Below are 26,382 nucleotides of genomic sequence, written 5' to 3' on the forward strand. Positions count from 1 at the left end.
AATAAATGTGGGTATGGATTGGTACTACTTTGTCTCTTGTCTCTTTCTTCCTTTCTTCTCTCTTCCTTTGCTAAGGTGGGCTTGACTTTGACTATTACAAAGAATTTCAAGATCTCCCCATTTGCTTTTCAACTTCATGACCGACACCAAACCTTACTTTTCTTTTCTTGGCAGTCTCCAACGCCAGCCTTTTTTATAAATATATACTACAATATCACCGAATGCATCCGAATTGTTAGTCTTATATTTTCTTTCATTCCTTCCGGCCATCTTCCTTCCGACCTTCCTTCCTACAAGTCGTCGGCTTCCTCTCTTCGGTTGTATATATCCCCACTGTATCCTTTCTTGATTATCAACACACACACACAGCGGAAGTAAACTTCTCAGCAAATATTATCAATCATCTCTTTAGCCATCCCTTGCTAAGTTTCGACTCTGATCTCAAAAGCTTCTTTAAAGGAGAAGTAGCTTCTTCTACAGTTCGTGTGGATTTGGCAAGCTATTTTTAATCGCTGGACCTATGGATTATACTAGTTTGGTTGATACTTCACTGGATCTCAATATTAAACCTCTCCGGCTCTTGGATGATGGTCTGGTACGTCAAAGTCAATGCAATCATCAAACAAGATAGGATATATTGGAGCATCTTCTGTTATTTTTGGTTATGAATTTTCCTTATCTGCTTGCTGATTCTTGATGTGATTTACTACTTCGATTTCAGAAACAAGAAGTGCAAAGCAATTTAATTGGGGGAACAACAGTTCCCGTCAACGAAGAGGTTGGCTCTCTCTCTTCTCCTTCTACTCTTGTAATCCGAGATTTAATTTCCCTAGCCCCGTTTTCTTCAATTCAACAAAAAAGATTCTTAGTTCTACTCTTTTAAGTTTTTTGGAGCACGAACCGTACGATTTCTTGATATTTTATGTTACCAAACCGAGTAGTGTGATTAGGAAAGATCTAAATTTTAGCGCGGTCCTCCCATTATTTGCTTTCAGGCCGGTGCTTTGGTAGAGGAACTGAACCGAGTAAGCGCTGAAAACAAGAAGTTGACGGAGATGTTGACAGTACTTTGTGAGAACTATAATGCTTTGAGAAACCACTTAATGGATTATATGAGCAAGAATCCTGGAACTGACAACAACAATGGATCAAGAAAAAGAAAATCCGAAAGCACCACTACCAATAACAACAACGATACCATCATTGATGCTGCAACTAATGGGCCCTCAGAAAGTAGCTCGAGTGATGAAGCTTCATGCAAGAAACCAAGGGAAGAGCATATTAAGGCCAAGGTTTCAAGAGTTTATGCCCGAACCGAGCCATCTGATACAAGCCTGGTAAGTTCATAATCCCTAGCGTAGACTTCAAAACAAACTTCCATATTTCATGTGGGAAAAAAGTACTAATTAATTAATAAGCCAATGTGAATCTGAAATGATTTCAAATAGTTGATCGTATGAGGTTGAAATATGATCTGTCCCTTTTATACTGCGAATCTGAGTGGCAAAATTTCTTTATTACAGATTGTAAAGGACGGATACCAGTGGAGGAAATATGGACAGAAAGTCACCAGAGATAACCCCTCTCCGAGAGCTTATTTCAAATGCTCATTTGCTCCTAGCTGCCCCGTTAAGAAGAAGGTATGCTAAACTACTAGCCTGCGCGTTGCACAGGAAACTGCAAATTAACAGCTCATTATGCGATACTATTAATTCAGCTTACAGATCAAACTAGTAGAAATATCAGTTTTTGTTGGAGAAAAATGCGAGGCATGCAATTTTTATGTCTATTTATAAAAGTTCGAACAAGTCCGAAGAATGATAATTAAAAAAAAAAAAAAATACGCTTAACATGGAACTAAATCTAAATTAACCAAAGACAAATTGTCTACAGTCATTCCTACGATATCATCTTCTTGCAATAAACATTGAAGAGAAAGCATTCATTCCATTAATTTTGCCCAAGATAAGAGGTAGCTGCTCTGTCATGCCGTGTTTTATGTGTGTTTCTGAAGTTATCTATGGTACCAGAGAGGCATTACTAAAGTAATCTCTGGCCCAAGATGAAAGAATGTTTTTCTATCATGCCGTGTTTTAGTAGTGTTTCTGACAAAATCTACTACAGTTTTTTTGTAGTATTGGAGTGGCATTACTAAACTATTTTCGTTGCATTTGATCAAACACAGGTCCAAAGAAGTGTGGAAGATCAATCTATTCTTGTAGCAACTTATGAGGGGGAGCACAATCACCCACATCCATCAAAAATGGATCAAACACCCTCGAACTCTACCCGATGTGTAACACTTGGTTCAGTCCCATGCTCAACATCTCTCAGCTCATCTGGACCAACAATTACCCTGGACCTTACCAAGCCTAAATCCCATGAAGAAACAAGAAATTCAAGTACTCGCAAGGTTAATTCACCAGAAATTCAACAGTATATCATAGAACAAATGGCTTCTTCCTTGACCAAAGATCCGAGTTTCAAAGCAGCCCTTGCAGCCGCCATATCGGGAAAATTTCTCCAGCATAATCAGACAGAGAAGTGGTAAAGAAGGAAACAGTAGTGGAATCTAGTCAAGGGTTGTTGTCAATTTGCTTGTATTTGACTAGTCGAAGATCGATGGGACCAATTTGATGTATATACCACATTAGAAAATTTGAAGTTGATAGTATGGTAGGCGAGCTTCATCCTTCGGACAAAAAAAAATATGATGGGTTAAAGGGGAGGGATTAATTCAAGTTGTAATATGGGCTGCCTCAACTAAAGCCCAAAAGGCAGCTGATTCAGCCACCTAAACATACGCTACTTGTTTAGTTGAAGATTCTGAAAGAAATTTTCTCACCAACTCTCCCTTAATATTTCTATGGATTTGTCAACAAATGGGGTTGCATTTGATTCTTTTATCTGTCCAAAGGACTTTTTGGCCAGAGGCGGTGGCACGACTTTTGTGCTCTAAACGTCAAGCTAAAGTCTATCGTTGTTCCGTCAACTGGATTCTACATTTCTTGAAAGGGATAATTTCAGAAACCTGAGGGGAGGTTTCTGGCTATGTCACTTAGTTCCCTTGAAGTTTTTAAAATTACACTTACCTTCATTAATTTGACACTTTGGTAATCAAACCTTAAAATAAGGTCAAAAATTTAATGAATACCTTAAAATGCCCTTATCTTATAAAGTTTAATTCATTCTTCTAAACAATTGTAAAGTAATTTGACACAATTATATATAAAAAAAAAGGAGTCTCAAGTTTTTCATGCTACTATTTATTATTTAATAATCAACTATAACAATAAATCTTTTGTTATGATAAGCTATTTTTTATAGTGCTTTATTGGGAATATAGGTTTTTTTTTAAGATTGAGAAGAAAGTGTTACCTTGTGTTTTTTAAGTTTATGGATTATTTTTTTTAATTAAAGTTTATATGGACTAGTTTAGTGATGGAACTACCATAGTTTGGTAGTGATTTTAGGCCATTTGTTTTTAATTATTATTGATTTTGATACAAAAAAAGAGCTACAAAAAAATTGGATGATATAAAAAATCATTAAAAAAATTACTAGTTTAACTTTTGATCTGTATAGATATTAGGGACAACATTGATAATTTTTCTATGCTTTTAATGAAATAGAAGAGAAATGAATAAGAAGGAAAAAAAAATTATAAAATCCATCGTTTGTATAAACATGGTAGCAAGAGAGTTTTATTACAATATTAAGGTTAGCATTGTTATTTCAAATGGATAAGGGAGGTAGGTGTAATTTTAAAAACCTTAAGGGAGCCACATGAAATTATCAAAAACCTCAGGAGAGGTTTCTGAAATTATCCCTTCTTGAAACGACAGCTTTGAGGGGCTAAATCAGAGCATACAACCATAGAAGATCAAATGTTTTTTCATAGATCCTGATGGGGATTCCCATGTGAAAACAACGTCGTATTGAGAGTTAAATTCGAGAGGAGCTCGAGAAGTAAAACACGAAATTATTTCTCAAAGCCGCAGCTAATTTTTCTGAAATGATCATTGATGTTCACAGATTTGAATGGCATATACTGAGCAATGCCAGAATTTTTGTTTGGCATTCAAAAAAGGTAGTTCTGTTAATTTATGCTGGGTTCCTTCTACTTGCAACTGCCGACTAACATCCAGTTTTTCAGTCCTTTGGCAAGACTGCCAACAAATATCCATGGAGCGTAATGGGTAGGGAAACTGCATGGCAAACGCTGTCTCAGTAAACATGCCATGAATCTGTGAAACCGGACACGCCTGGAAATCCATCAGTATGGAAGAAAAGAAAAACATGAGGTAGCCTATAGACCTTCGCAGCCTCATCCTCGGGCAGGACTGCTTTCTAATGCTACAGCAGCAAATTCCTGTTGGAAGAAAGCACTTGCTACTAAAGTGGCGTCAAAATTGAAGAAGAGGGTCAGTCCTGGAAGTCGCCAATTGACAGTTGATGCCAAGCACGTAGCATGAAGCCTATACAGAAGGCGGCCGCAATTCACAGGAATACCCCAGATAACTTGAACATCATCGTCGTGTGCAGCCAAATTCTAATTGGCACTTTACAATGCAATGAACAAAAATGATTCATTATCATTTATACATAAACAAATTGTTGCATTAGCCCACAACAGCACACAAGCACGGGATACACTGCACAACATCATTTATCAACTTGACATGTCACAATGTTGATAAGCTCAATGCATCTAGTCTTTCCTCAAATCCACTTTCAGCTGAATCCTCTGCTTGTTTTCCTTCGATGGTGGCTATGAGGTCATCATCTTTATTTCTGCCATCACCCACATCTACACAATCCCTAAATCTGAAGCAACTTATGAGATGGTCATTTGTGATTCCAGCCACTTGCATGAATGAGTAGACAACCGTAGGTCCAATTCCTCGAAATCCTCTCCTCACAAGATCTTTGCTGATTGCATCAGCTTTTGACGTCTTAATTGGAACCTGCCTTGGATAGCGAAAATGACCAACTATAGGCTTGTAATTGACAAAACCCCATATATATTTCTCAAAAGACCCAAATTCCTCAATGATCTGCAACATGAGCAAAACAACGAACTCATTAGATGGATTACCATATTATCACTGACTCGCATACAACCCATAAGTGCTCCCTTTGTTTTCCAGATTGATTGTATAAATAAGGCTATTAAACACTACTATTAAGCAGTGCTGTATCTCTTTGTTTTTCAATATGGTAACAAGTTCTAATTTGGGAATTATTCTTCTGTCTACTATCTCTTTTCCTTAAAAAAAAAAAAAAGAAATGGCAAGGAATGATTAGTATGAGATGCTAAATATGTTCATTTGTATAAGAAGAACGTAAAATCATGTTTGCAAGAACTGCCTGAAAGTTGAACGTGGAATGCCAATTCTTCCATTCTTTAGGCTACAACTAAACTTCAAGAGTTTACACCACCAACAGTCACTTTAAAAAAGGAAAACTATTATTAGCAGATTCTTTCATGCTCAATATGATAAGACAGATTTAAGGCTCCCATTAGGTTCTAATTTGGGTCATCTTTCACAAAGATTTCATTAAATCATCCTGCTTTTAGCATCTACTATAAACATTAAGACCTCAAATACACTCATCTTCGAACTGAACACTAATAATTATAACAGCTAGTGAAAAGAAAGATATCACTCTTCAAAAACAGTCATAAAATGATAGAGCTACACAAATATATTAGTACTTACTTTACAAGCTTGGCGTGCATTTTCTACAATTGCACGCAGCTTTAACTCAGATAGAAGCGAACTAGCAGGGCTTCCTGGAGTTGCTATCTTCTTCTCATTTAATTTGGAGACAGCAACTGGATCAAAGTCCTGAAAGACCTCTCTGCATCCAAGCACATTCAATTGCATCAATCACTTAGATGTGAAAACTTTGAACCTGCTATTGTTTACTTTAAAGAAACTGATTTAGCTTTTTCTCAGCTACTTCTCAATGCATTTTCTTTTGCCACACCAATATATGCTTTTCAACATTTATGGGAAAAAAATGCCTACGAAAACTTCAACAATTCGTCAAGTTTTAGTACAAATTTTGGACAAGCTAAAGCAAAAAAAAACAGGACCCTCGTACAAGCATACAAAAAATTTTGAGCATCTGCCCAAACATCATAGACTTAGAACCTACCTGAATGTATGCCTTTTATTGAGAATGGTGGGCCATGGAAGTTCAGCCAATGCAGTGGATAGGCTGAGAAATTCAAAAAGCTTCCTGCAAATTGGCAAAAACAATCAAACTCAAACTTGAAAGCCCGTCAACTCAAGTTCATGAAACTTTGAAATCGACAAGATAAACAACAGGGTCTTTTGAGTTTTCTTACTTATCTTCATGAGCTGGCACTCCCCATTCTTCATCGTGGAAGGCAGCATAGGATGGATCTTGTCACAATAAGAAACTAATTAGCAAAAAAGTAAATCAAAGGATGGTATATGCACATAAGAGGACTACGTCAGATTGCAACACACTGACAGTGGAACGAAAAGATGGAGAATAAATGTACATCAAAGCAGTTAAAATAGTACCATCATGCATTGCCTTCCTAGTAAAACCTGTTCCTATTCATTGACATAGTGCACATATCCACAAGTAACATCATATTGAGAAACCCAGGCATAAATGAAGCACTAAGATGACTCTTAATATACCAAAAAGAACTGCCCTAAAATGATGCTTCACAATTCCCTGAGATGTCCTAAAAAATAACTAAGTCAGCGGAAAAACAGGACTAGAAATTACATTTAGAATCACATGAAATTAGAAAGTTCATTCATAACAAAATTACTAAAACTCATTTCCATGTGTATCTCACTGCCAGTTGTGAGCATTATACGGAAGCAAACTCGCTTTGACGACACTTTCAATCGCGTGAATTCTAAAACAGCAAAATGGAGGCCAATACATACCCCTTTACAAAGACAAATTACACATTTTCTGTCCTTCATATGCAGCACTCCCATGGTCACATCCCAAACATGTATACTCGCATTATATCAGCTCAAACAAGTAACCTTATCAAACAAAACATCCAGTGAACACTAAAAACATAACTTTGTATGAAAAATTCAAACTTTTTGCTCGACTCTTTGAACAAGCTACACGGAAGGATGCTACACCTAATAAAGCTCAAACTTCTATATATGGGGGAAAAAAAGAAAAGAATAAAAGCCCAATAATCCTACCAGTATTTGGAGTGACCCAGGCACACCTTTTCTTAGCCACAGAATCATCAGCTAGTCCTACAACAGCTACACTGTCAACCTCAGAACCAACTTTCTCCAATTTCTCAACTTTTGGCCCACAGTGTTGTTGCTTCCGTCTAATCGGAGTGGGCGTCAAGCTTCTCCTGCTAATTTTCCCCGTCGACGCCCGGCTTTGGGAAGAATCCGTCGAAGCGTCCGACGAACAAGAAGCATTCATGGACAAATTCGACCTCATCAAAAACGACTTCACCTCCTGCCGCTGCTGCTGCTGCCTCATAATCGCAGCTGAAGCTCCCCCAAACTTCTTCTTCGGAGACGGGGACAAATCCTTCTCCATCGTGACAGTGGCCGGAGATTTCTTCTCCTCTCCTTCCTGCATTTTGTTCACACTACTAATCTTAGGCTTACTCACGGGCTTCCTTAGCTCCAATGCCGATCTCGTCTTGTTACCCGCCGGTCCGAGCACCGGGCGGACCTCCGACTCGGCATGGTTCATCGATCTCACTCGCGGCGGCCCAGACATTTCCTCTAATTCACCCAAATTTGCCGAAAATTTTAGTTAAAATTCACTGATCAGTGAGAAAAACTATCCCAATTGCTGAATTTGCTGAGTAGCTAGGGTTTGGGTAGTATGAAGAGTGAGAAAGTGAAAGGCGCATTGTAGTAGGGTGGGGAGGAGACTAGTGAAATAAAACCCAGAGGAGACAGGGGTTATGGTAGAAGTGGATGCATTAGTTATGATGAAGGCGAATACTGTAGGAGGAGAAATTCTGTGGCAGTTGGATGATCAGGTAGAAACCAGCCGGCAGCTGCTTCAGGGAAGATGGATGTTTCTAGATGGAAACCACTGAATCGGAGTTGGTGATGAATGATGATGATTGCTGAAAATGAAATTTGAAAGCAAAAAGACAGAAAAGGTCACCAGTAAAAGTTTGCCACATCAGCTATGGCAGCCTGGACTCGGGGAACCTAGTCCTTTTATTTTTCTTATTTCACTTTTTTTTTCTCTTGTTGGGGGATTTTCAAATTTTTGTTAATGGTGACAATAAATCTAGGGAGAACTGCATCAATCGTCCCTCACATATTATAGATGTGAAAATTTAGTCCCTCAGAACAAAAATGATCAGATTTAGTGCCTAACAAATAAAAAATGATCATCTTTAATCCTTTTTCACTTTTCCGAACAAATTTTGGCCGGAACTCATTGGGTCCACATGCAATGCCCAATTTTTAAAGGGTAAAAATGACAAATCACTGACCAATTATGCGAAGGACCAATTTTGCAAACCTTTAGTTAAACATTCATTAAAATAAAAAACATAAAAACTAACCCACCATTATTTGCAATTCATCTCAACCCAAAACAAACCCGAATTGCAAACTCCCAACTGATTGAAATTCATCTGAAGGAAATTGATGATTGAAGACTTGTAAGAGAAAGGCTAACCAAGCTAATGAATGAAGAAGACAACACCAGAATTCCAGATTACGATATGTATTTTTTAATCCTAAACCAAAGAATTTGCAGCAATGGTTGTAATTGAAGCAGCAGCATTTTTCATACTTTCTTCTTCCTCTTCCTTCCCGTCAACTTCCCCTAAATGCTCTTTACACTTCCTTAAACTTCCTATTTTCACCTGTGCCTTTTCTTTTTTCTTAAAACGTTCACTATTTCCCCTCCCTCCACTGCACTCACGATAAAACCAAGATTCCAAATATACTCAACCTCTACAGTTGAAGAAGTTGTTACAGTAGAAGAAAAAATAGAGCCAACCGAAGGAAAAATAGAGTCAATCCCACAAACCAATCAGAAAAGAAAGCTTTTTGTGCTAAATTTGCCATGGTCTTTTACCGTTGCTAATATCAAGAACCTCTTTGCTGAATGCGGCACTGTTACTGATGTTGAGGTACTTCCATGAGTTTGGTATTTCTATTAAAGAATTTACTTTGGATACTTTTGTTGAAGTTGAAGAAATGATTTGAGTTGGTTGTTCTTTTTTCTTTTGGGTCTGAATTTGTTATTGAAGTGACATTAAATCGTGGGTTTTGTTTGTCCTACATAATTTGTTAATGAAGTGATTTTTAAATGGTGGGTCTTGTTTATCTCGATGAATTTGTTAAAGGAGTCATTTTGAATCATGTTTTCTATTTTTTTTTCTTGGATGAATTTGTTGAAGAAGTGATTTTGAGGGGTGGTTTTTGTTTTTCTTGGATGTGGCAAATTATAAAGCAAAAAGATGATAAAAACAAGGGCTTTGCATTTGTGATAATGGCTTCTGGGAAGAAGCTCAGGCGGCCATTAAGAAATGAAAGCGGTGGATAAATTTGAACGGCAAGGACTTTATACTAGTGCTAGTATCAGTACATGCTTTTTTATCAGAGATTGATTTTAGTAAATTACTTATTTACTTGAGCACAATGGTGAGATTTATTAAGGCCAATGCTATACTGTTTGAATTGCTTGGTATTAAGATTTTGGGTTGAGATGAATTGCAAATAATGGTGGGTTAATTTTTATGTTTTTTTTAATGAATGTTTAACTAAAGTTTTGCAAAGTTGGTCCTTCGCATAATTGGTCAACGGTGATTTGTCAAATTTACCCTTTAAAAATTGGGCATTGCAAGTGGACCCAATGAATTCCGGCCAAAATTTGTTCGGAAAAGTGAAAAAGGATTAAAGGTAATCATTTTTTATTTGTTAGGCACTAAATCTGATCATTTTTGTTTTGAGGGACTAAATTTTCACATCTGTAATATGTGAGGGACGATTGGTGCAGTTCTCCCATAAATCTATTAGTATTAGTACCATATTTTCTCTTCTCTTCTTTCTTTTTTTCCTTTCCTTTCCTTTCCATTCCTTTTTTTTGTAATTTTGGTGGTTGGTGTAGATGCTGGATAAATAAACTCGTGTCACATGCATAGGGTTCTTGTTTCCTTTGTCTTGTTTAGGTGTATATTGCTAAATTGGTGAAAACAAAAGTTATTCTAGTTTGAAATTGATTAATTGCTGCAAAAAAAATACTATTAAATTTGAACCTAAAAGGGCATAAAGACAGGGATAATTTCAAAAGCCTCCCTTGAGGTTTATGACCATTTCACTGGTCTCGCTTTAGATTTCAAAAATTATTTTAACTTCTCTTGAGATTTATTATCTTGTATAACATTTAAATTCAACCAACCATTAAAAAGTGATATTAAAAGATAGAAGATAACATGATTTCATCATTGACCTTCATCTACTATATTATTTAGGTAATCCAGTACCATCTGACATATTAAAGAAAAACACTAGAATTTGATGTTTACCATCAGGAATCAAATCATATATAGAATCAAAAAATAATATATCATTATATATATAAGATCCAAATTACTCTTTTTAGTTGCAGATCCATTGTCAAACATAACAATAACAAATAATCAAAAAAAAATCGGCAACCAAAATATTACAAAGAGCGAACTTAAATACATTAAAAATCTCAGCAACTAACCTTAATATATTGACAAGGATATTTATGATCTTTATGTTTGCTCTCTGTAATATTTTGGTTGCAATTTTTTTTTGATTATTTTTTGTTGATCATGTTTAACAATAGATATGTAACTAGAAAAAGTAATTAGCATAATGCATTAAGTGAAAATATAGATTGATGTATTATTTTTGGATGCTATATATGATTTAATTCCTAATGATAAATAGCAAATTTTAATGTTTTTCTTTAATGTGTAGGTTAGTATTATATAAACTAAATAATGTAATAGATGAGGGGTAATGGTGGAATCACGTTATATTCTCTCTTGTAATATCACTTTTTAATTACTAGTTGGGTCTAAATGTTACAAAATAATTAACTTCAACGGAGGTTAGTGTAATTTTCGATATTTGGAGAGAAGCCAACGAAATAGTCAGAAACCCTAGCGAAGATTTATAAAAATGTCCCAAAAGAAAAATTACTTATCTAACAAGTGCACATTTAGCACACATTGATATATATTTCAGAGGTCATATTTTTGAAAATGTAAGATTAATTAGAAAAAGTAAACAAATACAAGGGAGGGTAGGTAAGATTAGATAGGGAAAGTATATATATGCAAAGGAGGGTAATAATTGTTAGTTTGTACATATATATATATATATATGGTAGATTAGATGAATTTTAGGTATATTAACAAGTATTCAATGGGTACTAGCTAGATTAACTAAAAAAAAAAAAGCGTTGAAAATAGATTATAGAAAAGGATACTTCGTTGTATGCATGAAGTATGTCAATAAAATCATGGAGTTAAACTTAGTCAACAAATTAAAAAATTGCAAAGAAAATTTAAACAAAATCTCAAACTTGAGATGGAAGTTATGCCCCCAAAAGTACTAAGAAAGCTAGTAGAGAACTTGCTGGCAAGTTTATTCATAATTTTTAGAATATGACTTAAAGTAGAGAAAAAAAATAGAAGAGTGTCTGCGGACGTTAGCAGAAGTTTTTTAAAGAAAATTCTTCATGAATTGGACTTTGACTTCCGCCTTTGCGACTTGAGAGTTTAGTTAAATTAGCAGTTGGTTTAGACGGCTATAAGCATTAACAATTCTATAACAGCTGGATTATCCGCACAGACAACTTACATAAATATTAATATTTAAATAAATCATTAAGTTGCATCTGTAACTTTTCTTCCTTTTCGTTTTTCCTTTTTTTTTTGGGGATAACTTTCTTTGGGTGGGGCCTACTTATCCAATCTTCTTCACACATTCAAATCCAACGTCCAGTCGTCCACTATGATAAAAGTGCTAGCAAATACTACCACTAGTAGCAAGCAGCGATGGCTTGAGGCTGTTAATTCAAGAACACTGGAAGCGGATATACTAAAATGGCTGCAACTTCTCTACTGCCAAAGTCAATTTCACAATTTCTCATCAATCCGCCTTCAATTCCCTCAACAAGCTTAATCAATGTCACCTTTGTAAACAATTCAGCAGACTTAATTTTATGCACCAAAAATTCATGCAAGATTGTGACCAATGCCAAGAAAAATCCTTGGCTTGACCCTTTTGACGACGGTGTCGACCCCGAAATGGAGTATGGCTCGCTGTTTTCCGAGGGAAAGCAAGATGAAGATCCAAGGCCACCTGATAATCCTGATAATCCTTACGGGTTCTTGAAATTCCCAATGGGATATAATGTCGAAATTGCTTCATTGGGATTGAAAATTCGAGGCGACGTTAGAAGATGTTGTTGTGTTATTTCTGGTGGAGTTTATGAGAATTTGTTGTTCTTTCCAGCAATTCAGTTGTTGAAGGATAGATATCCTGGTGTTCAGATAGACGTTGTGGCATCTGACAGAGGGAAACAGACTTACGAGTTGAACAAGAACGTCAGATGGGCTAATGTTTATGATCCAGATGATGACTTCCCTGAGCCTGCAGAGTATACTGATACATTAGGAGTTCTTAAGGTTGGTGAACAATTCTTATTTGTGTCAAGGCAAGCAACCAAATTTTATATCAGTTGAATGGAATCTGATTTGATCCATAGCTAATAGATTGTATAGACAACGTCACATGCGGGAATGAAGAAAGTTTGAAGCAAACTGCCCAGAGATGTGAATTGGGGAGTTTTGGGGGAACAAAATCTAAAGTAGTTAAAAAGGCAATATACGAACAATTTTAACAACACGCTGGAGGTAGTTTCACCTCCCACGACCCCATATATCTGCCATTGAAATGAGGAATTTGGCCCTAGCCATCAGCTTCCAAAACTCTGATTGAATATGTTTCTAGTTCAATGTGAATAGATTCTTCTTCTTCGCACTGATTAAGAATCACTATGCTACATATCAATATTTCCATGTAGAACATGAGCGCATGGCTTGTCTGTTTTACACGGTGCTTCTATACATGTTTCCTCTTCTCTTGCTTGCAGAATAGATACTATGACATGATCCTGTCAACAAAACTAGCAGGGATTGGACATGCAGCATTCTTGTTTATGTCAACAGCCCGAGACAGGGTTAGTTACATATACCCAAATGTAAATGCTGCAGGAGCAGGATTGTTTCTTTCAGAAACATTTAAACCAGACAGTACGAATCTCTCTGAGGGTGGATATCACATGTAAGTTGGACAAAAGGAAAGGCAGAAACTTGCAGACAATCATCGGCTTTCTCTGTTGAAAAATATCCCTAGCTAATGCCAGTGCATTAGAATTGGCAATGTCATGTTTTGTTTCTCAAAGAAAGACATGTATATGCTGTGATGCTGTTTGTGTTTATCTCGTGCATGCAGGTACCATCAAATGGTGGATTGGTTGGGGAGACCAGGTCGTAAGGTACCAAGGCACCCTGTACCTCCCCTAAAAGTATTGATCTCAAGGAAACTTAAGGAGGTTGTAGAGGCTAAGTATCAGAAGGCAGGTGTGCAGAAAGGGAAATATATAGTCATCCATGGGATTAAAGCAGATTCAAAAGCTAATATGCAGTCCAGGGGAGACGCTGACAGTTTGCTTCCAATTGAAGTATGGTCTCAGATAACCAACGCGATTAAGTATGATACTTTGCCATTCCTATCTGTGGTATACTTGACTGATTTTTACTCACAGAAGCAATTCCTTTCTCATGATCAAAGTTATGATATTTTATGTCGATCTAAACTGACTTGGTTTCTTCTCAAATACTGAGATCAAATCTTTATCTTTTCTTAAAAATTGTTTACCAGTGGACTCAGGCCTGTTTTTGTCATCCCACATGAGAGGGAAAGGGAGAATGTAGAGGATGTTGTTGGATATGATGCAAGTATGGTGTTCATTACTACTCCTGGGCAGGTTTGCTTTTATCCCCTAAAATTATGTTCTTAAATACAGTGCATGTTGCGTAATAGTAGAAATACAAAGTAAGGACACAGTTGGAACGAGCTCTAGGACTACAAAATTGGAATCGTCTCTATATCATATCCACAAAAAAACACCATGATCTCAAGAGTGAGTCATAAATTGTTCTTCTCTGGACAACAATTTGAAGTTTCTAAACTCGAGTTGTGATAGTCATCACTCATCAGTAAGCTCGACAGCTTTATCTCATCAGTAGTTCTAGACCAAAAAGTGACCTTACAACTTTAGATGGTCAGCAATAAGCTCGACAGCTTAACTGATCATTAGTTCTAGTCTTCCAGACCATATAAGTGACCTTACAACTTGGAACTACTGTAGGGAGGGGCCAATGTAAATGAAGCATCTTTACCCTAACATGGTTTTGTTACCCTTGTTATAGCTGGCTGCTCTTATCAATGACTCTGCTGGGGTAATAGCAACAAATACAGCAGCAATTCAACTTGCAAATGCGCGAGAAAAGCCCAGGTAAAATGCTTCTTTTGTTCAACTGCACCCCAATTATTACACAATTCAGCAAATGAAGTTTGAGAAAACATGTGAATTATCTATTGAACTATAAACGAAGCATTTTAATCTATCTCCGAGATCTAGAATTGCAAAAACCTTCGTGCTATGTTAGGCAAGCAAGCTTTACAATCGATACAGGCTCATGTCATCTGTTTTCTTGTCTTGTTTTGCAGCATTGGGTTGTTCTCTTCTGAAGATAAGGGCAGGCTGTTTGTTCCAAATGCAGAAGCCAAGAAATGTTCGATTATTTCATCTAAAACTGGAAGACTAATAGATATTGATGTTGAAGCAGTCAAGAGTGCAGTTGAGATTTTCACAGTTCCCCTTGCCCTGGCTTCTGTATAGCAGATTATCCTCCAGATTACAGTTAAATACAGAGTATTATGTCCTCTTGGATTTTAAAATCCAAAGTTCACTGACGACGTATATCTAGTGAATTCAACTCATCATCCAAAATTCCCGTGTCTAAATGGCAACAAAGCAGCATTGAAGAGTCCTTTCTTGTATATTATCTATGCCAACAAAGGAAGAATACAAACTAATAAATGAATGCAGAAATCATAGAGGTGCTAAATCTTGCATCGATCACAGAATTACCAGCAAGTGTAGGCAAATCCTATGTTCAACCACTTGAATAACTTAAATTGGCCATGGGAGCGAGCGAGCGAGCGTGCAAAAGACTGAGGTATGCTGCACCAAAGCTTACAACGGGTTCATGAGTCATGACCCAAGCCTGAACCCCAAAAAAGACAGAAAAAGAAAAAAAAAATGTAAGAAAACAATCATGCAGTCAGTAAAACCACGCCTTCGCACGACGCAAACATAAGAAAGAGGATGACGGAATTGAGGGTCAATTTGATTATGATTCAAGATATTAGGGATACTCTTTGCCAAAAAAAAAAAAAAATAAATAAATAAAAGATATTAGGGATACAATTGATATTATATATGCATCAGAGGAGGAAAATGAAATTATCCATTTTCAGAAACAGGCGCCTTAGAGACTAGAGTAAAGCCCTTCGCTATCACTGAACCCACCGTGGTCGTCACTTTTGTCTAAGCTTCCACCACCGTTTCTCCCTGCACCTCCCTTCGGACAGCTCCACCTCAAGAAAACGTAATCGGCCTCTCTGAAATCATCAATAGGACTCCACTTGAGGTAAAGCTTAAATTTTTTCCGTTTTCTTTAATATGCCTGTATATATATGTCACCGGTGCTTCGAAATATTAATTCTTTTTGCAAGCTTTAAGTCGATATACTTGTTATTGAGCTCTGCAATCGGAAAATCATTATGTTGAATTATAATTTTGTCTACTACTAGGTTATCGTGTTGCATTTTCACTGGATTTTGAAAATATACTGCTTGATTTCGTCGGCATTATGAACAATATACTGGAAATCTTGACCTTGACACAATTGAGATGCATATCATCCTTATATGGTAGAGATTTTACTTCACTTTGTGTGGTTCATATGGAGCAGACTCGGAAGGTGTTCTATCAAATGTTTGATTAATCTTTTCTTTTACACGAGCAGGTTTGGAATGCATGCCAAATTGCAAAAGAAAATATGTGTCAGGCATCCACATCTGTTAGTGTAAAACCTTAAGCTGACGGTGTTGAAAGGATTAAAAAAAGTTATGCCTTGTTTTTGTTCTCAAATATTCTTGTGTCTGCCCTTTGGCCAAACTCCCCAAATTTTCAATCTTGGGACTAATCTCTCTTGTATAATGTTGTATAGATTAATGACTATTTTCCTCATGGTTGTTTAATTTGCAGTTGTATTGGATATGGAGAATCTCAAAGCTTTTTGAGCTTCATGCAGTCTATAATGAGCTGCCTTCAGATCACTGTGCACCAGCACTGCTGCAACTTCACTAGTGTATGTCATCTACGTTCTGCATCCTCAGTGCAGTGTGCGACACCAGCATTACAGAGTGTCCAACCTCATAAGACTTCGACAACTTTCAACTCAAACTCTTCAAGTTACCTTGGTGCAAGGCTTCCTAAGATTGCCAAAAAGCTAAGTATTGGTGCTTCTGGCGTTCAAATATCTACACCTGTCTGCTTATTTGGTGGCAAAGGGAAATCTGAGAATGCTGATGAGGTAAAGGTTTTCTTAAACTTCTGATATTTGGTTTGTGAATTTAGTAGGTTTCTGTGACTTAGAGAAATAACTTGTTTGATAAAGAAAGAAAGGGAATTAGGAATCTCTTTGTGGCTATTATGTGCTTAGGCTAATACTTTGCCTGTTGTTAATCTACTTATCTTGGGCCCAATAGCTGTGCAGTCTGAGTGGCTTACAACTTCCTTGTTCCTACAAGTTTACTGAGCATCTGCCCTACTTGTGCCTTCTTCATTTGTAACCAAATTGAAAACTTGAGCAGAATGTTTTTATTACATAATCTAATAAACTGCACAACTTGGTTGTAAACAATTAGTTCATTGAATTCACATGGGGTATTAAATTCCATTTTCCTTCTTATGCCTGCTACTATGAGCAATATTCGCAAACAAAACTGTTGGATTTACTAAATTGTTGCATGTTCAGTATGCTAATGGGTTAACAACAAAGTTTAATTTGGCATGACCAAGTGAATGCTCAAAATGGAGCCTAATGCTTTTACGTGGACTTTCCACAACCTGCATGTGAAGAGTTGACAGATTCTTGTAATGGTGTCTCTAGCTGGTTGTGTTTTCTTGACTTATTTTTCAAGCTTTCCAAACAGTAAGCATTTTGGCTCTCTCTCTCTCTCTCTCTCTGTGCCGGTGCCCATGCCCACTTGTCTATGATGAATTGTTAACTGACCTGCCCATACATTTTCTGCTCTTATATGCTTTGCTTTCTTCTGGATTGAAAATAGCATTTAAGAAGAAACATTTGAAGCATGTTTAAACCCAATAGCTACCAATTGGAAGCAGGGTTCTGCATGGAAAGCTTTAGAGAAAGCCATGAGAAATTTTGGGAAGGAACAGTCTGCTGAGGATGTACTACGTCAGCAGATGCAGAAGCAAGAATATATTGATGATGGAGGCAGTGGCGGAAGTGGTCCTGGTGGTGGTAGTGGTGGCAGTGGGGGCAATGGTGAATCAGAGGATGAAAGTCTTTCAGGAATATTGGATGAATTACTCCAAGTGATCTTCGCAGCCATTGGCTTTGTATTTCTGGTACACACACACACACTCTCTCTCTCTCTCTCTCTCTCTCACACACACACACGCGCACGCGCGCGCACATACACACACCCACACACACCCCAACACAGACACCCAAGAAGCCCAGTCACAAAAAGATACCTCTCAAATTTAAAGACGAACATGTTGGAGCTAGGTGGAGTAAGAATTACAAAGGGTAGACATAGTGAAGGAGGATATTGTTATTTCTGATAGTACTGTGGGTACTCAATTTACCTCATCCAGTCAAGCTCCTAAATATTTTCCAAGTGTTTGTCGCAGGAAAGCTGTAATAATCCTACCTCTTTTGTAAAATATTGAAAAATACTAGTAATAATTGATATGTCTGTTTACATCTTTTGCAACCAAAAACAATGTAAAAGAAAAGATGACCGTTGCTACTTGTTTATAATTATAATATTTTGCGTTAGCTGAGCATGAAAAATCTAATGTACAACGTAAGTTGTTGATTTTCAGCTTGATAATTTTGATAGGGGCACTATTTGAAAAAAGACCCAGCTTATGTTCGGTATGAACGTAGAATTTTTACTCTTTTAATATTAAATTCAGTTGCATATGTGAATATTATGCTCTTCAGACTCGTGAAAGAGTTACTTTAAGTTTCGTGCTTCATCATGGATCAATGATCTGGTGAATATTGCCTCTTTTTCAGTATATGTTGATTATTGAAGGTGAGGAGATCACTACCTTTGCAAAAGACATCATCAGATTTCTCTTTACTGGCCGAAAGAGTATTCGTCTGAGACGTTTGATAGATGACTGGGTGAGGTACTTCCGAAGTCTTTCAGCAACTAAAGATGAGGATCCATACTGGTTGGAGCGTGCAATTCTTGCTACCCCGACATGGTATGACAGCCCAACAAAGTATAAGCGCATGTTTAGGCGATATACGTCCTCCAGATCTTATTCAAGATCTTATTAGTGAAAGTAGAATCTCGAGTTTTTTTGCTTTCTTTTGCCTGCGTTTTATTTCTGGATCAGGGAAAGGAGAATCTTATGTTTTTTGGCTTTGTTTTATGTGTCAAGCAAAACCTTGCTGTTGACATTCAGATGTAGAGGCCTTACTTTGGATTTTTTAATTTTATATTTTATATTTTTATCTTTAGATATAGTTTCAAGTTACCCTGATGTGTGCTACACGCAGTTTTTTGCACTTGTATTGTGGCGTAAATTTTTTTTTTTGTTTTTCTGGGGTAATAAAAACTGTTTCCATTAGTCTTGGATTGATCAATCTCCCATGGTACAGTGGCAAATAAAAGCATTTGCCAGGAAGCCTCTGAATCCTGAGAAAACATGGACACGAAGTTGGGGGTTGGCTGAGTTGGTGCTGTTATGGTTAGTTTCGCAGCTTTCTTATGAACTGACTATAATTCAACTACCAGACAAAATGATTAGTGTCTAGCTAGGTTTCAAGTCGAACACTATATATAGCACGCAGTGAAGTGGTTCATCTCTGTTATGTCTGATCTCTAGCTAGATGAGATGTGGGAGCAATCCAAGCCGGTGGGTGCTTAAAATTCATGGTTTCAGTCGGATAACAAGCACTAAAGCTCCTCTTCCATGTTGAATATCCCGAAATCATGGCCTCCAAAAGCACAATTCTTGTTACCACGGAAATGTGCGTGATTTAACATGTAATGATCACCGAAGTAGATAGAATTTCCTTCAACTCCTGGGACTTGCTTAGCAGAGACGGCAGAGTGTTGATTAATTTCCAGAAACAAAGTCTGATCACCCAAATCTTTCACCAAATGCAGTTTTTTCCCCGAACGATCAAGCTTCTAAGCATCAAAATCAAAAGTTCTATAAGAGAGTTCACACTCATGGTCCTGGATGCAGTCCAAACATGACGAAGGTGACGCTAAGAAAATACTAGTGTGATCAACGAGAAGGGCGTTGCGTTGCGAGGGTTGATTACTTTCACAGCAGGTATAAGGAAAGAGAAGTATTTATGTACGGCATTTCTTATGCTGCAAGGTTTCTTTTTTCATATTCTGTTTTCTTATTATTATTGTACAGCAGGTTGATGAACTTGTGAACTGCAAAAACCTGGATAGAGAATTTGGAAATGGCCTGAAAAACAAGCATATCACTGTTAAACACATCCTTGTTCAAGCCTTCAGAAGGAAGAAGAAGAAGATTTAAAGGCTTGAATAGATAAATTTTTTTATCTATTAGCTGGTCAGAAACTCAAGCTGTAAAAACTAGTAGCAGTTCATTATTCAGTCTAAGACATGCATCAAATTGGAACCACTAAAATGCAATAGTATTGGCACCCCAATACAAAAAAAAAAAGAAAAAGAAAAAGAAAAAGGGAAATGATGACTTGAAAAGGCATTCTAATGTTCAATTACTATGTTCGCATTCGGCCCTATCAAGAAGTAAATGAAAAACAAAACTCATGGTTAGGGGTCCCTAGGGACCATACAAGTATTGTGCAATACGGGTCAAAATTTCTTCAGCACTTATTTCTTCAATCAGCAGATTAGCGATTAAGAAATAGCCTCTGCACGAGTACTTGGGTCTTCCTTAGATTCCCGATGTATCATGAACGCATAACCCAGGACCCATAAAAGGATATATAGGTATGGAACCCAAGACAGACAAGCAAGAAGACTCATAACACTACCAACATACTGTGGATCTTTGATAACTCCAAAAGGAAAGTCTGTCACCCATGGGATGGTCTTTCCAAATCGAACCCCATAGTAAGTTCCTGATTCTCCCAGCAGTTGATATACCCTGCATTCAATTGTGTGTTTTAACAGATTGTGGCAAAAATATTAGTAATCAAACATACAACGCCAAATTAATTAACAGCAAATGAAATAGATATCATCCATGCATTTTGGATCAAATACTAACAATACTTGGCTCCATTGATGATCTTAATCAACCTCCAAGTTCCTGTCCTTCACAGTTCACACACAGGAAAGTTATCCTATAGAACAAATTTCTGAAGCTTAACTTGTAGAATGTGTTCTGAATCCACATATAGAATCAACTTTGTTTAAATAGGTCTTTGATTTTCCAACTTCCCAATTATCACTGAGAACAAGTTTTTGGATTCCAACAGCCAAGAGGCCATATTCTTTTAAGTCCATTGCTCTGAATACTAATTTATGACACCACAAGAGAAGTGACAGCATCTGATAAACTGCAGTATTACTCTTCTACCTTAGTTGTCTCTTTTACGTCTGTGTTTTCCTGTTCATTTACATTTTCTGCCTCTATCTCAGATATCCGGAAAAGTTGTTGAAGTCATTGTTTAGTAGCATCTCTTCCTCTTTTCAAAATAGCATTCCTCCTTAGGCTAAATCCAGCACCAAAATCCCTATAGCTATCAAATCCTGCAATTCAGGTATTTAATCAAATGACAGATGAACAGAGCGTAACTTAAGTTGATCACAATCTCTATTCTACATATGCAGTATAGAAAGATCATTCCCCTAGTGTGACTTGATTAATTTGTTGAAAGTTCAAGGGTTTTTCCTAGAACATGTAGGTGAAGTATGTAAAAGGGGACTAATCTATGAACCTATTCCTCCAGCTTGTAGCTATACTATTCCATCTAGAGACTCAAGAAAACATCTTGCTTGATGGCATAAGGAACAAATTCTAGTTAAAAGCCAGCACTTATCTTTCTTCTCTTTTCTTCTCAGGAATAAAATTAAACTTCTAATACCTCGCCTTTTCAGCGCCAAACCTTGGCATGTACTTGTTCATCAAATTTTACTAGAAGGCTGATTCCAAATGTAAAACTTGAGACATGATAATTTGGTTATCTATTAATGACACAAAATCACAGTTTATGTAGAGACACATTTGTACTCATACTATTTCTAAGCATGCATACAGGTAAAATTGGGGGCACCTGAAGCACGGTAAGGCTATAACTAACTTCTATTTTCTCCAAAAACTAAAGCCACGCTAAACTTCTATATGACTTCAAGCCATCAAACGAACATCAAAGTGTTAAAACAGATCATCGCAGCAATAGGCCAAACACCACCAACCCCTTTACAAAATCCAAAAACTCTTATTCTACCTTCCTCCTATTGACGTAGAAAGAACAATTATTTTCAAAGAAAATAAAGAATGAACATTTCTCAGAAAAGATAAAGAAAAATCTTCAATCTGGGCATCAAATGATTCTCCATCATTCAAACATTCACAGCATTTCTAGATAAAAAAACGCATATGAAAATCCATATTAGATTAAAAGTTTCCATCTGGGATCTCAATCAATTCCTCAAAATCTCAAACTTCAACAGCATTTCCAATATCAAAGACTTAAATGACTGCACATTTACAAAGCTACATAATATGAGGCAAATGGACAAAGCCGAAGAACCTGAAATTTAGGAACTGGCCGAATATGAAGAGGGGCCAGAAGTAGAAAGGAGGCGGCCAAGAAAGCGTTGAAACGGAAAGCAGAGATGCAAACTGAACCAACTTCAGAAAATGAGACACCATTGCCATAACTTTGCAGGGGTCACTCCCTTTCCCGCATAGATTTACCCATGTCTGAGGCTGAGTCCACAGCCAATAGTAAAATGGGAATGGTGATATCACCCCTAAGCAAGCCAGCAAACCCATAATTTTTCCTTTATCGAAGTACTGTTACTATCCACCAGGATTCCTTCCTTAATTTCTGAGCTCAATTCGTTCGACTGTTTCATCAATCTGGGCGAAGAAACTGATTTTGAGACGTTGTTGTCCTGGGGTTGCCATGGGCTGGGAGTTTTGGATGCTTCCTACCGGTGGGCTAGATGTTGTGTCTCGAACGATTTGACTTGTTGGCCCATTCAATCAGATTTAGTTATAATAGAAAAGCTTTCCTGGCCCATTAAATCATATTTCCGTTTGAGAATAAATTGCATAAATGGTCCCTCATATTTGCAAAACTATCCTTCTCTAGTCTTCTACATTTCTTGGTTCCTAAAACATTTACAGTGCGTTTGAGAGGAGAGAAATTTGGCTAGAAAAGAAAAGAAAGTGATACGGGAAATCAATTTTCCATCTTTGAGGAGATTCTTGATGTCAGAAAAGAAAGCTAGATCTGTTAAAGGAAATGAACTGATTTAACTAGATCTGTTTTAACACTACAGTAGAGAAAAGTTTTATGCCCATTTTGGGCTGATTTGGATGAAAAGTGGAAGAGTGCCTATAATTTTTTTTTCTTCAAAATGCCAATTGTGTTCTTAAATGGTTATTGAATAAATTTTTAATGACATATATATTCAAAATCTTTCCACCTTTTTCTTTAAATTCCCAAACAACATCAAAATCTCTTATTTTCTTTTCTTTTATAACTTAAGGTTTCTTTTCTTTACTTTTCTACCCTAAACTCCCAATCTAGCCATTAAAGTGAAGTAAGATCTTTAGTCATTAATCTCATTTGTGGCCACTTTTTTGCCTCATGATCTTAGTCATAATTAGTTTGTATGGATAAGCAATTTTTGGACATTATTGGGAAAAAATTGAGATATTTCTTATATACTTCTCAATCATCTTTTATTTTTACACACATCATATCATGAAAAATATTATAAAAATTTTCATGAAAATATGATCTAAATGAACCCATATTGATCTCTTAATGGAGAAAGGATAAAGAAAGAATAATATGCAAATGTGAGGGATTGTTTCATTTTATTTTATGACCATGGAATGAAAATGTTTGCATATGAAAACTGGTAGGATGTCGGACCCTTTTCGCTTTTTTTGGGATGTGCATTTCTATTACAATACAACTATTATCAGAGAAGAAGGACTTTGTTTTGCTGTTTGAACTCTTCATTGATTCCTTTTTCTTTTTCTTAATTACCAACAATGTGGTGATATTTTTGTGAGTGGAAGTGAACGCATTTTCCAGCTTCATTCAGTAGTATCTTCAAGAACTATATCATCTTCCTGCATTGTTTCTTACATCAACTAAAATGCTACTGTGTCACGTCTGCTTGCCATAATATGATCATGGAAAACACCTATGATAATACAGAAAATGACATAAACCAACCAGTTTGTTGGATGGAACAATTTAAACTCAACTGTGTATGGCCGAATAAAATCTCGATCGCCTCTTTAGAGATCATTCATATCAAGCTTAAGTTTCATCATCTTCTTCCACTTTGTCAACCTTGTTTGCCACGATTCCACGAGAGAATTCTGGGCGGCATTATTTGCAGCAGTTCATGATGAGAGAACAAAATTAATCAGAGGGAACCTTTAAAAGGGCTCCTAGCTCACTAGGTACTGTAGAAAATGACGTTGAACAAAGAAAGAATATACTGTAGAGAGTAGATTGTTAGATGGTAGAAATTTGTGCTGTAGATCCTCTTCCTCCCTTTTCATCTGGCTGCGAAACGTATCCCTTCATACTTCCCTATCATACTTTTTCAAGATTTAACTTTATGATTTATGAGTGGGGAATTTACAAGTTGAAATATTCTGTCAATTTATTGTGGTCAATCAATTTCCATATCTCCCATAAAGCATTCGTAAATATAGACATACAAATGATGCTGGAAAAGTTATTGCCAATACATTCTTCATGTCATGAAATAGAAAGGTGTATTTCCATGAAGCAACCTACAAATGTTTTATCCACCAACCTACAAATGCTTGTATCAAGAAAGATTGATTGACTTGAGAACCATAAATTGATTGTTTCCTGCATGCATTCTTGCATCAAAAAATATGCATGCAGTATTAGTATGTTGATTACACAAACAGGAAAGGGAAAGAACAAAGAGAATCGTGCGTATGAACAGTTAATAGTAGTACGTTATCCACAGGAAACTTCCTAAAATTGGTGGCTTCAGTCTTTGTTGTGAGTGGAGAATTCGTTGTGCTTGCGTCGCCCCTGGCTTTGGCTTAGGAAGATAAAGCCGTTCGAGGACCAAAACAATTTTATTCGACAGAGGAATTCTTACTACTTTGCAACTAACAGCGCAAGAATTCTCTATATAATCTCAGCCATCCAACATCTGTCCCCTTTGTGCGCCTCACCATTCTTTTTAAGGTACGCGTTTCGCTTGATGATTGGAAGAATTTTAAGCGTTTCTCATGTTTTTTAAATAATATAAGATAATGCGATCATCAGGGAATGCTCCCGAGAGCCATCCACATGTCCACCAATAAACCCTTTCTTGGCCATTATTCTACAGACTCAACTCGAACCCAATAATTGACCCTACCAAAGTGATGCAATGATAAAAACAAGTTCTTGGGGTTTCTTTTTTTTTTTTTATTTGTATATATATATATTAATTTTAATTTTGTATAAAAAGGCTTAATTATGAAATATCACAGGCAGCAGCAGAAAAGGGAAACAGAAATTTGTGATTTTTTCAGAGGGAGGGTAAAGAAAAAGCATACTCATTCTCAATAATGTTTCTTAAAATTATACACGAGTATCTGATTTCTCTCAATCCGCTGCTCCAGAGAAATGAAAAAACTAAGAAGTGCATTAAAAGGGATTATTGTAAAAGATCCAGAAATGCTGTAATAATTAAGCTGCATTTTTTAATTTGCCATGATCAATCTGATAATGCTCAAGGCGACAACGAGGACTTCAGCTTATAAGGTACCATATGGGCCGGGTATATGTACACATAACTAGATAATTCATGAAAAAAAAAGGAGCAAATTACATTTTACCCTCCTCCTGTGGTTTAGTATTTTTTTTTTTTTACATAATTCCCTTATGATTTCAAAAACTATACATAACCTTATCATGATTTGGATTAAAGTGTCAAAGTGACGGAAATAGTCATTCGTGACGGAACTTTTAAAAATATCGAAATTATCCTTATAAATACATGACACACTAATCCTGTATGATTTTTATGTTTTACCATATAACCTCCTTATGATTTTTAAAGCATACATATAACCCCCTTGGTTAATAAATAATTTTTAACTTTATAAAAGGGCATTTTTGAAATTTTAACTGACTCCGTTACGAGTAATCATTTCCGTCACTTTGATACTTTAATTCAAGCCATGAGGAGGTTATGTATAGTTTTTGAAACCATAGGGGGATTATGTAAAAAAATATTAAATCACGAGGGATAAAGTGGAATTTGCCCAAAAAAAAAAAAAAACATTTCTAACCAAATCTTAGTGATGTGAATGATAAAATTAAAGCACATTTGCCAAGAGCCAGTGATTCAAATACTAGTTGGTGGATGAGTAGTGCGCCCAACATAAAATGAAATATGTCAAGCTGCACAATCCGTGTAGTGAAAAGGAAGAACTTTAACAACTTCACATTTACAAAAGCCAAAAGTTAATCAAGTAGGGAGAAGAATATGTTTACAAATAAATGGCCACACACTTCCACATATATATATATATATAGTTAGACCCCAGTGCCGAGATCAAAATTGGACCAATTATTGGATACACACTGCCTAGATAAAAACACTCACCATTCCCCAAAAAGCACATGCGAAAATATATAGACTTGTGGATAGACACTCCACATTCCCATGTCATGTTTAGGACTAATTAAAGACCTACGGTCGAACTTCCAAAGCTGCCTTCTTGCTATCTATC

At 36.5% G+C, this 26,382-nt stretch overlaps 5 protein-coding genes across 5 annotated transcripts; 3 read left to right on the forward strand and 2 right to left on the reverse strand.

Moving 5' to 3' along the window:
- The first annotated feature begins 265 nt into the window (after positions 1–265).
- LOC113767517 (probable WRKY transcription factor 40) lies at positions 266–2,674 on the forward strand. The gene is made up of 5 exons (XM_027311634.1): positions 266–595; positions 722–778; positions 996–1,337; positions 1,524–1,640; positions 2,186–2,674. The coding sequence occupies exons 1-5, from the start codon at positions 521–523 to the stop codon at positions 2,549–2,551; spliced, it is 957 nt and encodes a 318-aa protein (XP_027167435.1). The 5' UTR covers positions 266–520; the 3' UTR covers positions 2,552–2,674.
- A 1,375-nt stretch (positions 2,675–4,049) lies between these two features.
- LOC113768105 lies at positions 4,050–8,116 on the reverse strand. The gene is made up of 5 exons (XM_027312347.1): positions 7,218–8,116; positions 6,359–6,416; positions 6,166–6,249; positions 5,724–5,865; positions 4,050–5,057 (listed from the first exon to the last, which is right to left on the reverse strand). Exons 1-5 carry the CDS (start codon positions 7,759–7,761, stop codon positions 4,686–4,688), a joined length of 1,200 nt encoding a protein of 399 aa, XP_027168148.1. The 5' UTR covers positions 7,762–8,116; the 3' UTR covers positions 4,050–4,685.
- A 3,914-nt stretch (positions 8,117–12,030) lies between these two features.
- On the forward strand, positions 12,031–15,118 carry LOC113768191 (photosynthetic NDH subunit of subcomplex B 1, chloroplastic). The gene is made up of 6 exons (XM_027312452.1): positions 12,031–12,685; positions 13,153–13,343; positions 13,515–13,772; positions 13,944–14,049; positions 14,495–14,580; positions 14,796–15,118. The coding sequence occupies exons 1-6, from the start codon at positions 12,101–12,103 to the stop codon at positions 14,965–14,967; spliced, it is 1,398 nt and encodes a 465-aa protein (XP_027168253.1). The 5' UTR covers positions 12,031–12,100; the 3' UTR covers positions 14,968–15,118.
- A 495-nt stretch (positions 15,119–15,613) lies between these two features.
- Positions 15,614–18,939, forward strand: LOC113767729. The gene is made up of 4 exons (XM_027311908.1): positions 15,614–15,781; positions 16,402–16,729; positions 17,545–17,790; positions 18,470–18,939. Exons 2-4 carry the CDS (start codon positions 16,442–16,444, stop codon positions 18,737–18,739), a joined length of 804 nt encoding a protein of 267 aa, XP_027167709.1. The 5' UTR covers positions 15,614–15,781; positions 16,402–16,441; the 3' UTR covers positions 18,740–18,939.
- A 1,068-nt stretch (positions 18,940–20,007) lies between these two features.
- On the reverse strand, positions 20,008–22,555 carry LOC113768387 (phosphatidyl-N-methylethanolamine N-methyltransferase). Its single transcript, XM_027312723.1, has 2 exons — positions 22,172–22,555; positions 20,008–20,559 (listed from the first exon to the last, which is right to left on the reverse strand). Exons 1-2 carry the CDS (start codon positions 22,414–22,416, stop codon positions 20,310–20,312), a joined length of 495 nt encoding a protein of 164 aa, XP_027168524.1. The 5' UTR covers positions 22,417–22,555; the 3' UTR covers positions 20,008–20,309.
- Between the last annotated feature and the right edge of the window lie 3,827 nt (positions 22,556–26,382).

Source organism: Coffea eugenioides, chromosome 4 (genome assembly GCF_003713205.1).
Source record: "Coffea eugenioides isolate CCC68of chromosome 4, Ceug_1.0, whole genome shotgun sequence".
NCBI lineage: Eukaryota > Viridiplantae > Streptophyta > Magnoliopsida > Gentianales > Rubiaceae > Coffea > Coffea eugenioides.

Excerpts from the sequence above, each read along its gene's own strand:
- LOC113768191 (XM_027312452.1), top strand. The coding sequence starts at position 12,101 with ATGGCTGCAACTTCTCTACTGCCAAAGTCAATTTCACAATTTCTCATC. Across the intron at positions 13,344-13,514 it reads TCTGAGGGTGGATATCACAT|GTACCATCAAATGGTGGATT; the intron begins GTAAGTTGGACA and ends TCGTGCATGCAG. Across the intron at positions 14,050-14,494 it reads TCATTACTACTCCTGGGCAG|CTGGCTGCTCTTATCAATGA; the intron begins GTTTGCTTTTAT and ends CCCTTGTTATAG.
- LOC113767729 (XM_027311908.1), top strand. The coding sequence starts at position 16,442 with ATGCAGTCTATAATGAGCTGCCTTCAGATCACTGTGCACCAGCACTGC. Across the intron at positions 16,730-17,544 it reads AATCTGAGAATGCTGATGAG|GGTTCTGCATGGAAAGCTTT; the intron begins GTAAAGGTTTTC and ends AATTGGAAGCAG. Across the intron at positions 17,791-18,469 it reads CCATTGGCTTTGTATTTCTG|TATATGTTGATTATTGAAGG; the intron begins GTACACACACAC and ends CCTCTTTTTCAG.
- LOC113767517 (XM_027311634.1), top strand. The coding sequence starts at position 521 with ATGGATTATACTAGTTTGGTTGATACTTCACTGGATCTCAATATTAAA. Across the intron at positions 779-995 it reads CAGTTCCCGTCAACGAAGAG|GCCGGTGCTTTGGTAGAGGA; the intron begins GTTGGCTCTCTC and ends ATTTGCTTTCAG. Across the intron at positions 1,641-2,185 it reads GCTGCCCCGTTAAGAAGAAG|GTCCAAAGAAGTGTGGAAGA; the intron begins GTATGCTAAACT and ends GATCAAACACAG.
- LOC113768105 (XM_027312347.1), bottom strand. The coding sequence starts at position 7,761 with ATGTCTGGGCCGCCGCGAGTGAGATCGATGAACCATGCCGAGTCGGAG. Across the intron at positions 5,866-6,165 it reads AATAAAAGGCATACATTCAG|AGAGGTCTTTCAGGACTTTG; the intron begins GTAGGTTCTAAG and ends GCTTGGATGCAG. Across the intron at positions 5,058-5,723 it reads ATGCACGCCAAGCTTGTAAA|ATCATTGAGGAATTTGGGTC; the intron begins GTAAGTACTAAT and ends CTCATGTTGCAG.
- LOC113768387 (XM_027312723.1), bottom strand. The coding sequence starts at position 22,416 with ATGGGTTTGCTGGCTTGCTTAGGGGTGATATCACCATTCCCATTTTAC. Across the intron at positions 20,560-22,171 it reads GGCCAGTTCCTAAATTTCAG|GGTATATCAACTGCTGGGAG; the intron begins GTTCTTCGGCTT and ends AATTGAATGCAG.